The sequence below is a fragment of the Chroicocephalus ridibundus genome, chromosome 2 (genome assembly GCF_963924245.1).
Source record: "Chroicocephalus ridibundus chromosome 2, bChrRid1.1, whole genome shotgun sequence".
In the NCBI taxonomy this organism is placed as follows: domain Eukaryota; kingdom Metazoa; phylum Chordata; class Aves; order Charadriiformes; family Laridae; genus Chroicocephalus; species Chroicocephalus ridibundus.
Window position 1 is genome coordinate 132,872,002 of NC_086285.1, and position 14,831 is coordinate 132,886,832.

Consider the following 14,831-nt stretch of genomic DNA (forward strand, 5'->3'; position numbering starts at 1 on the left):
TGCTTTACCTACCATATCATTTCAGCCCTGCCCAAAACAACTCTCAGGTCATTTAGAAAAGCCCAGCTTTGTGCACAAACCCTGGAGGAGACACCCAGCTACTCCCAAGGAAAGCCCAAGGTGACACTGGACTTTTAACATTCCTGGGTAGAATAAAAGCTTGGAGTACAGTGCAAAAGGGGAAAAGTGTTAGCACCTACAAAGGCAACCTCACTGAAAGAAAAGAATAGTAAAAACCTGTATATACAAAAAAACTCCTGTGTATACGAATTCTGATTATAGAGAAACAGAGAGACTTAAAATGAAAAATTTAAAGAAAGACAGAATGGATATTAGTTTGTTTGTTACCAAACTAAAAACAGAATGGCATGATTGGACCCAGTGTATGTAGAGCTAATATCAGATGATGTAAGATGTCAATCTCTATTATCTAGGCGCTCTTCATTAATCAGGAAGTAGTTGATGATATCACGTTTTTCTGACAAATAACTGGTCTGAAAAGCCATTTACTTTTAATGAGCATATTTTCTTGAAAACCTCGGACTAGTTTATGAAGAGCTACTATACTACCTTTGGCCCTTTCAATTATTGGGATTGCTCAGATGAGTTTTGTAGCATTGCTTTTTTGCCTTGGCTGGTTAAAGACTAGTTGTAACTTATTCTTGTATGTGTACATTTTCTGTGAAAACCTCTAGAAACATAAAAACGTCTGTTGAGACCACGGTTGCCTCTTCACCGGTATCCTATCTCTAACAGCAGCCATAAGAAGATGACTAGGGAAAAGCAAGAACAGGGCAAGTTAACTTCCCCCAGAAAAGTATTCTCTCAGCCTCTAATGAGTCTCAGCCCAAAATGTTTTCTAAGTTTGATGTGTTTTTTTTAGTTAATAAACCCCATTTTTTCCCCTGTACTTCTCCTGCTAAGATTAAATTTTTTTGCATCTACAATATCCAACAGCAGGGATTTTTCAGTAGCGCGCAGCCTGTTACATGAGCTGTTGTTTGTTTTGAATCTGGCTCTTACTAGCTTTATCTGACAGCCCCCACTTCTACAACTTTGCTTGTAAACTCTGAACACATGAGGGCTCCTGAAAAAACAAACTTAAGGGGTTCCTATGGCCAACAGGAAAATATTTGCAAGCTCTAGTGAGATCTTGTAGTTGCAATTAAATAAGCCACATCTAATATTAACTAATCTAATATAATCACATCTAGTATTATCTGAAGGAATTATGCCGGAAGGTGTAGGCATAAAGTATTATCTTTTATCCATGCTATTACTCAACATGCTAGCTCAGGTACCAAAACGAAAATAACTGTTCTGCTTAGATATAGATGCAGACACCTTGAAACCTAAGTTATCTTCTGCTGCCATTATGCAGCCAAATTATAACAAGCATGAACTTTTAAATGGCCCATATCATATTTATACCTATTATTGCTACACTTGCCATGCTCTCTGTCTTGTTTCAGGTTGCTAAATTAATTTAGTAAATGGAAAAGCAAGAGTCTGCAGTGGGGTTCAATGCTCTGCATCTCATTTGGAATTTTATCTGGGTTTAAAATACTGCCAGCAACATGAATGCATTAAGCCAATGGAAAAGTTACCTGGATGACCTTATTCATACCCATCTATTTCCAAGTGATACGGTTGTCTGAGGCTAGGGGCCCTAGCTCGTATTTTCTAAATAACTTTCTGGCTAAAGAAATCACGGTTCCTGAAGTCTGCACCTGCGCTCCCTCTTCACTGCATAAGGCGATAGATACCAAGCCACTGACAACTGAAAAGCAGCTGACATCAACGTTTTCACCCGAAGCTTCTCCCATTACTTAGAAAAAACACCATTTCATTATGTTTTCAGAACTGCAATCTATAGTTTCCTGTGATGCTTAAGTAGCTTTCTTTTTCTGGGATTTGCTCTTAAATGTAAGTCTTAGTTTCTGTCATAGCTCTACTCTAGGCTTGTAAATGCTATTTTGTGTCTCAAAGTACTCAAATGCTAGACACTGCAATATTCAGTATTGCAATATACAAGTTTTTCCGAAGATAGACGGCCAGTTTTAAACCACGTACTTTATGGGTTGTAATTTGCAACCCATGAAGTTTTGAAGGAACCCATAAACCCTGGAAGTTTTGTCCTTTCAGATACCAAAGTCAGAAAGACAGCTTCTGGAAGGATTCAAGACAGCTGCCACTTCTAAGATCTCCAAAAATTTAGAACAGGAAAGTGAGGGCCCGACCTCCCTCCCTATGACTTTTTGGCTGGCACCCTGGCCAGGGAAGGTGAGATGGGAGCTGAGAGCGATGGCAAGACCAGCTCAGAACTGGGTCCAGATACAATGATCACAATGATCAGTCCAGTGATCACACAGCAAGTTCAAGAGAAAGGAGGGGCAGGCCCTCCTCTCCAGCTTTGATCATAACAGCTCTTATCAGTGACAGAGCTGACCCCGGACTCAGCCAGCTGAACTCCTTAACTCAGGTGATCAAGCTCCTAGAAGAGGGGAGGACACACACTGCACCCTGACACTGTATAGGAATATTGGTGCCCACTGCAGACACCTCAGTGAGTTCCTACACACGGAGCAAAAAGCTGCCCCTTTGTGCTGATAGCCTTCTCCAGAAATACCGTACTTCATGGATTTATAACAGATCTCCTCTGACGTGGAAGAGGAAACTTCCTCTTCTTCATCAGCTCTACAGTTGCCCGAGGTGGGAACACTGGGGTCCCAGGTCCTCCTCAACCTGAAGGGGTTCAAACTTACATCTCCTTGATGACGTTCTTATCAGCAAGCTCCAGAATGGCATCTCTTTCCATCCTTCCTGCTGAAGCTGAACATGATCCCAATCCTATCCATGTCTCCTCATCAATAATTCTCTACTGCTGTATCTACAAGCAAGATCCGGAGCAGGGACCAGGACTGAAGCCATTTCTTCCAAGGGACATCTCCTTTCAGAAGGTTTAAAGTTAGGTTCCCCTCTTGGGTAGTCTTTTTTTCTTCTGCATCTCTATACATTCCTCATTTTTTCTCCTTTCTTTTCCCCTATATCCACCATAGCAGTTATGGTGCTATTGTAGTTCTGTAGTAGACATCAGTAGTTCTGAGTCAAGATTTTCTCTGACTAAATAGCTAGGTAGAGGCTACCATGCATACGATGAGCACCTTTTGTAGCAACCAACTTCCTGACTTCCTAGCAAAAACACACTATCAGGCAGTTCTTACCTTCTCCGCAATAACTGTTAAATATAGTGGCCAATGCTAATAAAGTGGGTATCAGTGGGAAACACATATACATTCCTTGTGGATTTGGACATATTTCAAATGCTTCCTTCCCATCTTTGAGTCACAGCAGCTTGAACACCTGCACCTACCTGGCTCTCTAGCATAGGATCTTCTAAAACCACACAAGAGTCTATGCTTGGTTACTTGGAGGCCTCTGAACAAAATACAAACAATAGTTTATTTCACTTCAGTAGTCCTTGAGAATAGGTAACTATACTAATCTCTGAGATTGAAGAGTCCAAAATATACTTAATCTGGGTTTTGGAAAGAATTCACTTATTTCAAACATGTCCCAAAGTCCTTCTTCAGTCAATGCACTCCTCTACCTTCTCCACAGTGGTCACAAAGGCAGAGACCTAGTTTGGCTCAGAAGACAGGGCCAGGCCTGTCACCTGCATGGTTTTGGGACTCTTCATAGCAAGAGAGTATGGTAGCTGAACAGTGAAGAAAGGTGGTGCTTTGAGAACGCTGTTTTAGATTATTTTTTTCTCATGGCTTTTATTATAGAGGTACCAGAACCTTTTGGTGGGTCATTAGCTTATTTACAAAGGTTACTTTGGATACTCCATGTGCCACCTTTCACCAGCATTTCACAGACTGCAAGATGCTGTGGCTCATGGCTACAGTCACTCTGGCCTTAACACACAGAGGGGCACAGCTTCTGGATCCTCCCCCAGGAGGTGGGATCTGCCTAGCTCCATGACACAAGGCTGTCCCTTCTTCCTCTTACTGCCTGATACTTTTAAACTAGCTGACATTTTTTTCACAAATGGAAGCAAAAAGTGTCCTCCTCATTCTCCAGTAGTCCACTGATTAGATATGAAAACCCGGCTTCCAAAGAATATTGAAGTAATCTATGAATGGATGAATGCAATAAAGAGGAGAGGTTGCAGGAGCGAAATTTAAAGGCCTCTTCCAGAGAATAGAATATATGTACGAAAACCCCCAACTCCAGCAGAAGACTCTGCCCTTTGCCTTCTCACTCCTAAGTGGTAAGTGGAGCTGCAGGCACCATCCTGTCTCTGCCTGTGGTCCCTGTGTACCCCAGTCCAGAAGACCTGAATTTCTGAGAACAAATGCCAGTTTGATCCCTGCAGAATCTGCAAAACCAGATGGAGATAAGTACTGAGCTCTGTCGGGGCACGAGTACCTGCGCACGCGCTGTAAGCAAAAACCTTGCCTCGGGAATTATGTTGGTATGCACAACGTCTCCACACCGGGCACTGCAGCGTAATATCGAATTAACTGTGCTGCCTTGTTTGCCCGGCTCTCGGTCTTGCTCAACAGTGCCTCAGAGAGGCCACTGCTGTTCAAAACTAGCTCAAGTATCTCTGCTCTAAGCAGATCAGTAGATATCCAGGGAATTTTAGCACCTCCTCAGCCAGGCAGGAGCTGAACAGGAATGTGGATTGGGTTTGTGGCTGCACCCCCGAGACCCTGTGCACAGGCTCACAGACTGCCAGGGTTGCAGAGCCTCAGGAGGGCTGCTGTTTGCTTGCCTTCGCATCTGTAATGTGCGGGCAGGACTGCTGCAAAGTTAAACAGCTAGGATCAGACTTACTGCATCCTAGCTACCCCACAGACCACAAGAGATGTTCTTCTGCCCCCATCTTCGGCACCCGAATAGATCAGAGACTCAGCTCAGGAGCTACTCCACACACAGCGACTGTCACCCATGTCATCTGTCACCTCATCTCCTGTCATCAGTGACACTATGCAGCACGACTGCTGCTTAGTGGCTTCCACTTTACTCATTTTTAATGTGTTTATACACCCCTATTTGCTTTTGCTGCATATGCTTGTCTTTCCAGCTGGGCACTTTTGCAGCCGGTAAGTGTTACGAACTCGCTCTTAAATATTTATTGACTGCCTACTGATCACACAAATCAGGTTCACGAATTTAGCTCTTGAAGCAACTTTACACTTTATGGTCTAGTTGGATGTTAACCAAAGCCTTTCTGAGTGTTTTCTTTCTTGCACCATAAACAAACAAGGCACAGTTTTAGAAACAAGTCACAGCTTGAGCAGGAAATTAAATATCCAGGACTGATATTGGTTCTGTCGCCTTCTCAGCTATCAGCTGAAACTTGTCTTATTATATCACGCTGGATTCCAGAGAGCAATATGCAGCAACAAGTCATATAGCAACAGGCAGACTTTTCTCCAGTAATCTCTCAACAGAAGCTCTTCTTTGATGGAAAACACCGAATCATCCCAACATTCCTCAGGAACGTGCTGATTTCAGCAGCGCAGTGACAGAAGTTTTTCACGCCAACAAGAGAGGTAGCGTTTTTGGAGTTTTGCAAGCTCCTTGGCAGCCTGCTGGGCTGGATGTCCCAGATGCCTGAATACTTGGGGTAAGCAGTGGCTCCCCAGCCTGCCTGGGAGACCCTCATGCCCATGTCCCTGCTGCCAGCAGGGCTCTGCCGCCCTGCACATGGACAGGTCCGGGGACAGGCCAGGATGCCGGGAACGGCACAGCTCGGGTTCCCCTCTCCAGCCTCTCCCACCCCGTGAAACGCATTCTTCTGCCCTCTTATCCCCCCGTCACGTAACACCCTTCTCAGCAGCAGATGGGTTGTGCTGTTCCAGAGGCAGGACAGCCAGCTCCCCGGCTCGCTCCGCTTCCGTAGCTAACTGGCTTCAGCTGCACTGCAGAACATTACCGTGACACGGAGGTTAGGAAATCAGCTTAAAAATAAAGGTGAATGAAATCAGGCATGCCAGAAATGAGAAGCATGAAACTGGAAACTGAACCGAGACCACTGTGACAATTTAATCTCAGGGGAATTTTTTTGTTTGCCCCAGAAGAAGCCTTAAGTTTACAGACACGCAAAGCAAATATGCTCAAATTAATAACAAGCTACTGCAAGCTGTGTCGCTCCAGCTTTCATCACCTTTTGTACCTCAGTAAATCACTGTAAGGTTTATTTGGGGGAATTTTTTTGTTGTTTACAGTAACTGCCTTGCACTCAAAGAGATTTTTTTTTTCATCCTGTAATACACAAAATCATCTATTAACTCTGTTTCCAAAAGCTCATTATCAGACAGTTGTAAAAAGTTCATGCTTTCATGTTTATTACCTTCACTGTCCACTCATTGTTCCCTCTTCTTTCGATGATGGGAAACTAATGAAGGATGAATGAATTCAGATGCTGGGGACATGAAATCTCTACTGACACATACCTATGTAACCCTATTTTCATCACATGTGATCTACTATATTATACATATTATAACAGATTTCTATGAACACTTGTCCCAGGAGGGGATCATTTTTCTCGAAGGTACGTATTTTTCCAGCAATAAGCTGAAGCAAAGTGCTCTACCAATCCTGCCTTCTGACACTGTGAGGCCGCCTACTCTCCACGAAGGAAAACGGAGCACCGATCCCTGAATTACTGCACAGCACATCACAGATTTGCCGGCACGGGTCAGAAAGAGCAGGGTCTTATGGAAATGAAGCTACTTAGTCTTCCTCTGGGAAACAGCTGCCCCGCTCGTTTCAGCGGCTGCAGATGCTGTCAACTTGCAGCGCTGCTGCACCTGAGCGGCCAAGGACACACACCCGTCACCCGGGAGCACGGGAACATAAACCAGCCCCAGACGACAGCGTTTCCTGAACTATTCCTTCCATTACAAACAGTGGCGCCGCTCCTTTCATTAGTGAGATTCAACTGCAAGTTTGCTAAACGTGTGTGCTGGGACAAAACCCAGAATCCCATCTGACAAATCCCATTTGTTCAGTTCTCGGGGAAACTGTTCTGTGTCTTCATGACACAATGCTGGTAAAGCTAATAAAGAGGAGACCTTTATTAGATGTGACTAACGATAAAAGGGACTCTAGTTCCCAACATTTTTTTTTCTAAATCCTGTTCTGCTCTCCAACTAGTACTCTGTGGAAGGCTTGTGGTATAGGAAAAAAAGTAAGAAAAGGGAAAGTATAAGGCGAGATTTATCGCCTGGAGTTTTTAGAGCTGTGTGACCTGTTATTTCAGATACCCACGCTTGGACTGAACCCTCATTGTGCTGGCAGTCAATGCACACATACTGGAAAAAAAAGGTGGACCCTCTTCCCATGAGGAATCTAAATGAAGTGCAGTTTTAAAAAAAAAAACAAACAAACAGTGCCTGACTCTATTTTGATAACATCTAAACAAAGAATTGATTTGCATATGGTTTTATTCTTATTTATTTAAATCACTCTAGCAACCTACAGGGCCAGGGAAATACAAAGGAAAGGAGATAACCCCTCACCACATAATTTCTATACTCTTAATATTGGCCTCTATGATAAAAAAGATTATCTTAAATTGATAGTGATATTTTTTGGTTTGGTATTGAAGGACATTCTGGATGGCAGAGATCTGCAGCTCCTTGTTGGCAAGCAGCTGGAATCACAGGAATGATGCAATTTTTGTGTAGCTGTCAAACAAGGGACCCTCTCACTGTGTTAGCTGGATTCCTTCTTTGTTGTTATTGTTCTGATCCAATTAGTCACTGCTTTCAAGTTAAGGGATCCAACTGGCTGATTGGACTGAAAGAGATGGAAGAATAACAGAAACCCAAACTGGTGGTACAAGAGGAAGCACAGAATTATTTTTTTTTATGCGAAGTGCCTCAGTAAGTCAATTGCATGCTTTAACTAAACCTTAATTGCACCAAAACAACAGAAAGCAACCAAAAAGGGTCTGTTTTGATTCATTACATACCAGAAATGTGAGAGACGGAACGTAACTAATCCAGGAATCTGTCACTATGAGTAAGTTCCCCATGGAGCCTGTTTTAGTTGCCTTGCACCACAAAACATGGAAAAGACAGGTCTACAAACAACCAAAAGCAGCTGATCTCTGCTGTTTCCCCTTTATTCCGCACTGGGGAGGCCACACCTGATGTACGGGGTCCAGTTCTGGCCTCCCCAGCACAAGAGAGGCATGGACGGACTGGACAGAATCCAGTGAAGGGCCGCTAAGGTGCTTAATGGCCTGGAGCATCTCTTCTTTGAGGAAAGGCTGAGAGAGCTGGGACTGTCCAGCCCAGAGAAGAGAAGGCTCAGGGGGATCCCATCAATGTATATAAATATCTGAAGGGAGGGTGCGAAGAAGACAGAGCCAGGCTCTTTTCTGTGGTGCCCAGTGCCAGGATCAGAGACAATGGCACAAACTGAAACATGGGAGGTTCCCTCTGAACGTCAGGAAACTGTGAGGGTGAGCGAGCACTGGTACAGGTTGCCCAGGGAGACCGTGGAGTCTCCATCCTTGGAGATCTTCAAAAGCTGTCTGGAAAGGGAGACAATTCACTGATTCAGAACTTCCCATTTGGATGCTGGTGATGGTGCAAGAGAAGGGATGCCATAATGCAGTTTGACATAAGGCTCCTTACACTGTGTTCAAATATCAAACATGCCTTCAGAGACAAGGCTGGGGCACGGAACAACAGGTTCTAATATGCTGAGATGTATATAGAATACAGAGGTGCCCTTGACCTTCCTGATAACAGAACTGCTGATGACACACAACAACAGCAAAACTGCTTGTGCCCAACATAAACCAGCAGAAAATCCTTGCAAATGTATTCTAATCTGTGCATGCCTCCAGGTCCCATCCACATCCTCCCAGCTGGTACAGTTAGAAAAATACTGAGTTATGAAACATACTGAATTATGAAATATCATTGCCTACTTTGCTGAGTACTGCTACGCCCATACTTCTATGTTAACTAAAACCCAGCTTATCCCTCTCCTCTGTACTGGTTTATGCCTCGGTTCATCACAAAAAAAAACCCCAAACCAACTACTTTTTAAATGTAAAAAACCGAACAGTAGAAATGAACATGTTTGTCCAGAGAAGATTCTCCTGCAGGGTATGTCCCCACTGCCCAATGCAGCTGAGACGTCTGGGCTGCTGCCAGCCCAGGTAGCTCAGACGTCAGACCCAGCATAGCCGTGTTACGGTAGAGCATCATGCAAGGCATTTACGCTGAACCAAGTAGCTATACTGCTTCTCCTCTCCCATCTGTCCTGTTCAACTGGCTTTGATGTCCATCACGCTGCACTGCACTGGAACTGGAGAATGAAGTATGTGTTTTATTAAACCTCAAAATGAAAGCAATGCTTTTTTGTTACAAGCACAATAACTTTCTTTGATGTCTCAGTTAAAGAGTTGCCTACCAAGTAAAAGATTTGAAGCTATCAACTGAGGATACTGACCATAAGGATTAAGAGAATGTTTATCATGTCAGATATTCAAGATGAATTTATGTGTAGTGATGCTTCTTTATTATCATTTTGATAATAAATTTGGATTTGATTTCTGCATTAAAAAAAATCATATAGGGCTGGGGCTGCAAACTCCTGAACCATGCTTTACAACATGCCAGTAACTCTCAATTTCTGATGACATTACAGTCTACGCATACTGGTTTTTATACTGATTTCAAAGAGTTGACATACCTCAACTCTTTGAAGAATTTTGTTATTACCATCCCTCACCTCTTTTCTCAATAAGAACAATTAGATGAAGATGGTAAAGAAGTAATGCTGCCACAAACTTTGGAAACAGCTGTGAACAGATGCCTTTTTCAATTTATGCTATGTACTTACTGCAAATGTTATTACTTACTGGGGAAAAAAAACCAAAAAACTAGATATTCTTACAATTCCAGTGTGAAGGTTATATGTTACGTAGCAATAGTTCACCTTGTCTTCAGGTTAGAAGTAGATTTAAATTAAATAGCACTTTTTCACAAACAGAAACTACAGCCTTCTCATTAGCCAGGCAGAGACATTCTGACTTGCCACACAGTTCAATTAACTGCTATCTGAAATTTATGTTTTAACTCCTAAAAATTTTCATTTTTTCATCTACGCCCACAGGCTGTCGCAAACATCAATAGAAGGTGGACAATGACAGCATTCCACCCCCTTCCCACCCCCGTTCTCTCCTTCTTCAGCCCACTCTGCTCAGACGAGGATACATCGCCATGCTGCTCCCCTCTACAGTCAGCCCCTCAGCACCAAGTTTTATCTCTAAGTATTAAGAACACAAAGCAGTGAACCAGCTTTCCATCAGCTCATGACTTTCAGTTGCTGGTTTTCCTTGCTCTAGGATTAGGGTTTGACAGCAATGTAGTAACACCCAGCAACACGCAAGGCAAAATATTCTCTGTATAAACAGTGCCTATTTTCTTCCTCCCTTGCTTCCCATTTTTCCTCTTTGTTTTTCACTTGGCATGCTCACTGCCTCACTGCAGTTCTTTTCTTTCCCCATTTGATCATCTCTTTTCCTGCTTTTTCTACACTGTCTTCCAAACCCCAAAATATGAAAGAAAATAAAAGCTCATGATCAGGCTTCTGAGGAACTACCTTCCAGTGAAACACCTTCCCACAACTTTTACCACACTGTCTTCCTTCCAAATATCCCTCATTTTTAAAAAATGCCCTTCCATGCATTTCTTAATGTCACAGCCTAAATCCCTCACTCCCAATTCCTTCCTACATCCACACCTTCTTTTTCATGACAACCTTCTTCATTCTCTATATACCTTTAAGGGTTATGATCTAGCCCAAGTCTTGATGATGATCCAGCAAGCACTGGAAGGCATTCCTAAAACTAGCAAGGGGTTCAGAAGCAGCGTACACCATGAATATTGATAGCACATGTCCAAGTGATTCCTCTTAAATGGGGACTGTAGAACCAAGACAGTATTATGGTGATAATAAACCTATTCCGAAATAATCTTTATAATCCCTTCGGTATTTTCACAATTTTCAGGAGCAGAAAAGAAAACATTTTGAAACACCAACTAAACTCTGAGCAATCTACAGAGGATACTATTCTTATTTTCCTGTAAAAGTCACTGAAATCCATTGTAATGCATTTTCCCATCCCTCGAAAAGGTGAGTTGTTGCATAAGCTTCATTATAAACTAGATGCAAAACCTAAGGGCCACGCAGTAACAGTGTGTGTTTATATCACAATACTTAACCAAATTCTCTTTTGAACATGTGGCTTCTTCAATACATCAGCCATCAGCATTTTTTACGTTTCTTTATCAGGCTTATTGGAAAAAGCTGGTTTTGCTACAGGTGATTTCAAGATACTTACCCAGTCGTGTAAGGTATATTTATTCCCCCTAGATTAATGCTTTCACATCCAACAATGAAGAGAGTTGAAAAGCAGAGCAGAGACACACCGCTGCAGATCATAGCCAACTTTGCAGACTCTCTTGCACCGAGTTTCAATTTTTTTATAATGTAGCCGCCTAGGACAATACCAACACCAGCACTTGGTACAATAATCACACCTGCCAGGAAGAAATCGAGCAACATTAAAACAGGACCTATAGAAATGGTATAAAACATAAATATTGGTTTCATTCCCTAATTAGATGACTACAAATGCTGCACTAAGATCCCCATTGTCTGATTCTCTGCTAGCAAACTGAGTCAGACTTTTCAAACCTCTGGAGTGCTGTCAAAGAATTAATAAAAGCCTCCTTATGATATTACCAGCAGCCAAAGCACTATAAGAGAACTATTGTACTTACAAGTAGAACCATTGCTTTGTATTTATTTTAGAAGGGGGAGAAAGGATACACATTGCTTCAGTTTCATCACTGAAAATTTGAAGAAATCCAGATTTGGCTCGAAACCTTCCTCTTCCTACTCTCATGATTAATTCCAGCGCAGCACAAGTGCGAACCCTCAGGCAGGACCCCAGAAGCGTTCCCACTTGGGAGCTCACGCGTGAGCCTGGCTGCAGATTCTGCCTTCTGGATACTTTACTCAAGCTGAATAGCACTTGCCTACATTGGCAGCCCCATTCATCTCAGCACAGCCCTGTGGAGTGTGAACTGATCAAACATGATTAAAGGAATGGAGATACTAGAATTAGTATTAGGGTAAGTTTAAGGCAGAAAAGACACGGCTATGAAATTTCTGTCGCTCTGCTGCTGCAGTTTTAAGGGGGCAGTTCAGCAACGTGTCACGGGGCTGTCCTCACCTCCCAGAGCCTGAGGCGGTGTTGTCAGTGAATGTCTTGCACTTCGTCACTTCCCTTGGCTTTTGCTTCTCACTGACATGTGAGAAGGTCTTTAAATAAGGTCTTTGTTAATAAAGATGCATTCCACATAAATATGGGATTTGAACAACTTTTGGCAGCTGCATCTAGGGAGAAGGAGCTAAACCTTATAACCCAAATTCTTAAAGATATTGGTCTTGTTTTTAACGAAGCCAGTGAGACTATCACTTGCAAACATCTTTAATATTATTGCAAAACATTGTCATTCTCTCCTAATTTGTTGAAAGGCGAAGGGGACATTATATTTATTAAAATTTTGAGATCATGAAAGTAAAAATAAGAGGTAAAAATAGTTGCCGTCTTAATTATACTGCCATCACCAATAGCATTATAAAATAAAATGTCATTTCATGAGGAAGATTCTTAATAATAACCCTTCACAGACTCAAAACTCTTTCTCGTAAGAGCAGAATTTAAATGTACAAGTCCCAGGGGAATTAAATGATTTTCACAAAGTTCAAAGCTGTTATCTCTCCCGAGCTGTTATAACTCTCACTTTCAATGACTGAATAAGAACAAGGGAAAGAGAGAATGCAAATCCTTTCACTTGCACTGAAAATGTTCTCTCTGGGTGAAAATGGTAACTCAGCCATCTGAGTCTACCAGGCATGCCCTGCTCTATGAAATCTGTGTCAGAGAAGCCCACATCCACGCTGAAGGCAGCCTGCGATCACTTGCAATGCCTTCTAAAACACCCCTGTCAGGTGAACCAAATTCCATGGACCAATTCCATGGCCACATCAGTTATACGAACCAAGGATCTAGCCCAAGGTAAGGGTTTACTGACAATAAATTAACCTCAGTGTTTTATTCTTCTTCCTTCCATCTTACAGCTTAGCTTTGAGTTCTTAACCTCTTTTGGACCTGAATTTACCTTTTCTTTATTACCCTCTTGAGGGCAGGGAGAATGGAAAAGCCTCTCACTAGAACTGAGAACCTGTGCGTCTATGTCTTGTACCTTGTCAAAACTGAGAACGTAAATATTCTGCGAGGCATTAGGTTAGTGGTTCTTCCATTAGTGAGTTATATTGCGCTGCTGTTTTTATCCATCCTCTGCCACACGATGAAGATCAGAACATTAAAAATGAGAAGAACATGAGAAAATTGCCCGCCAAGGCATGCTATCATTCAGGAGGCTGGAAAGGTAAAGAAAAGCCTACACAGAAGAAGATAAAGACGAATTCCTCCATGCAAAGCGGAGCTGGGGATGGAAAAGCTCTCTCTGGGAGAAACTGGAAGGACAGGAGCAGATTTCACTGTTTGTGGTGAAGGCAGCAGAAAGAAGTGCTTGTTCCTTCTTACATGTCAGGAAGCCTGACAGGTTTCTTTTGCCCTAAGTACAAACTCTTCATCCTTATGCCCCTCTTTTTCTGCAGGGGATGTGAAATCAGAAGTGATGTATTGTCAAAGAAACGCAGTTACTACAGGGCGCTTCCAGAAGAGCTTCCAGGGCAAAGCAAAGCATGTACATCTAATCAGGACATGCACTCTTCTTTTTCAAAGGCATTTAGAGGAGTAAAGCTTAAGATCTGATACTAAGCTGTTACATTGCACTCTCCTTCATTTTATGACAGTTTGGCTTACAGGAATTGTGTGTGTGCCAAATACACTCCTGGGTACAAGTGCTCCGAGGCAATATCGGCTTTCAGTCAGCAATTTTCAAGCTTTGTCCTTTTTGCTGTTGTCAGGATGCTGCGGCACTTGAGGCTTTCCACAGCAGCAAGATGATCTTAACAGCTACTAATAGTCTGGGAACAGAAATATCTGCTAAGCGGGCTACACTTCCAAAGGGAATGTCATGGAGATCTTCAAACCAATTCTGTCTGAGCTACATGTTGTATCTTTTCTAGAACTAAAGGTAGGTCCAATGTGTTCATAACCATTTTAGCAGAAGTTACCAGAGTGGTGCTTTATAATATATAGTGTGCAGTTCTTCCAATTACAAATTATTTGAATTGTAACTCTCTTTTTTCACAAGTAAATCCGCTAGCAAAGCACTTGAAATTTTAACCTGGATTTGTCGAAGATCTACCTGTAACCAAAAGTCAAAGTTCATTTTTCTTTGGACTTGAGAAAGCCTGGAGGCTGAATGCCACCTGCTCTACACACCAAAAACAAAACTCCAAACAAGACAAGACTGCAGCACAAGAGGGACGAGTTCAGGACGTCAAGTTTAGCACAGAGCATTTTTGCTGATGATTAAGGTTTGTTTAAAAATAGAAACAAATTGAGACTTGAATAAAGAATCCCTGCTTATGCATTGAGATGGAAAATGACCAATAAAAAAATTACATCAGCAACATAAAGAGATTCAGCAACCACATGTACTCAGATGGCAATGTACATATGAATTACAGATGTAGTAATATAAATAACATGTAAGCCCTCCGTTTGCTAACCAGAAGTTTTTAGCAATCTAGTAGCAATCTAATACAGAATCTCCAAGTTTCCTTTTCCCATTTTTTCT

The 14,831-nt window shown here is 42.3% G+C and overlaps 1 protein-coding gene across 1 annotated transcript in view; it reads right to left on the reverse strand.

Moving 5' to 3' along the window:
• Positions 1-14,831, reverse strand: part of SLCO5A1 (solute carrier organic anion transporter family member 5A1) — an 84,922-nt gene that overhangs the window by 17,777 nt on the left and 52,314 nt on the right. Inside the window, exon 5 of the mRNA XM_063327033.1 lies at positions 11,390-11,588. Coding sequence (XP_063183103.1) covers positions 11,390-11,588 — 199 coding nt within the window. The remainder of the gene's footprint in view (positions 1-11,389; positions 11,589-14,831) is intronic.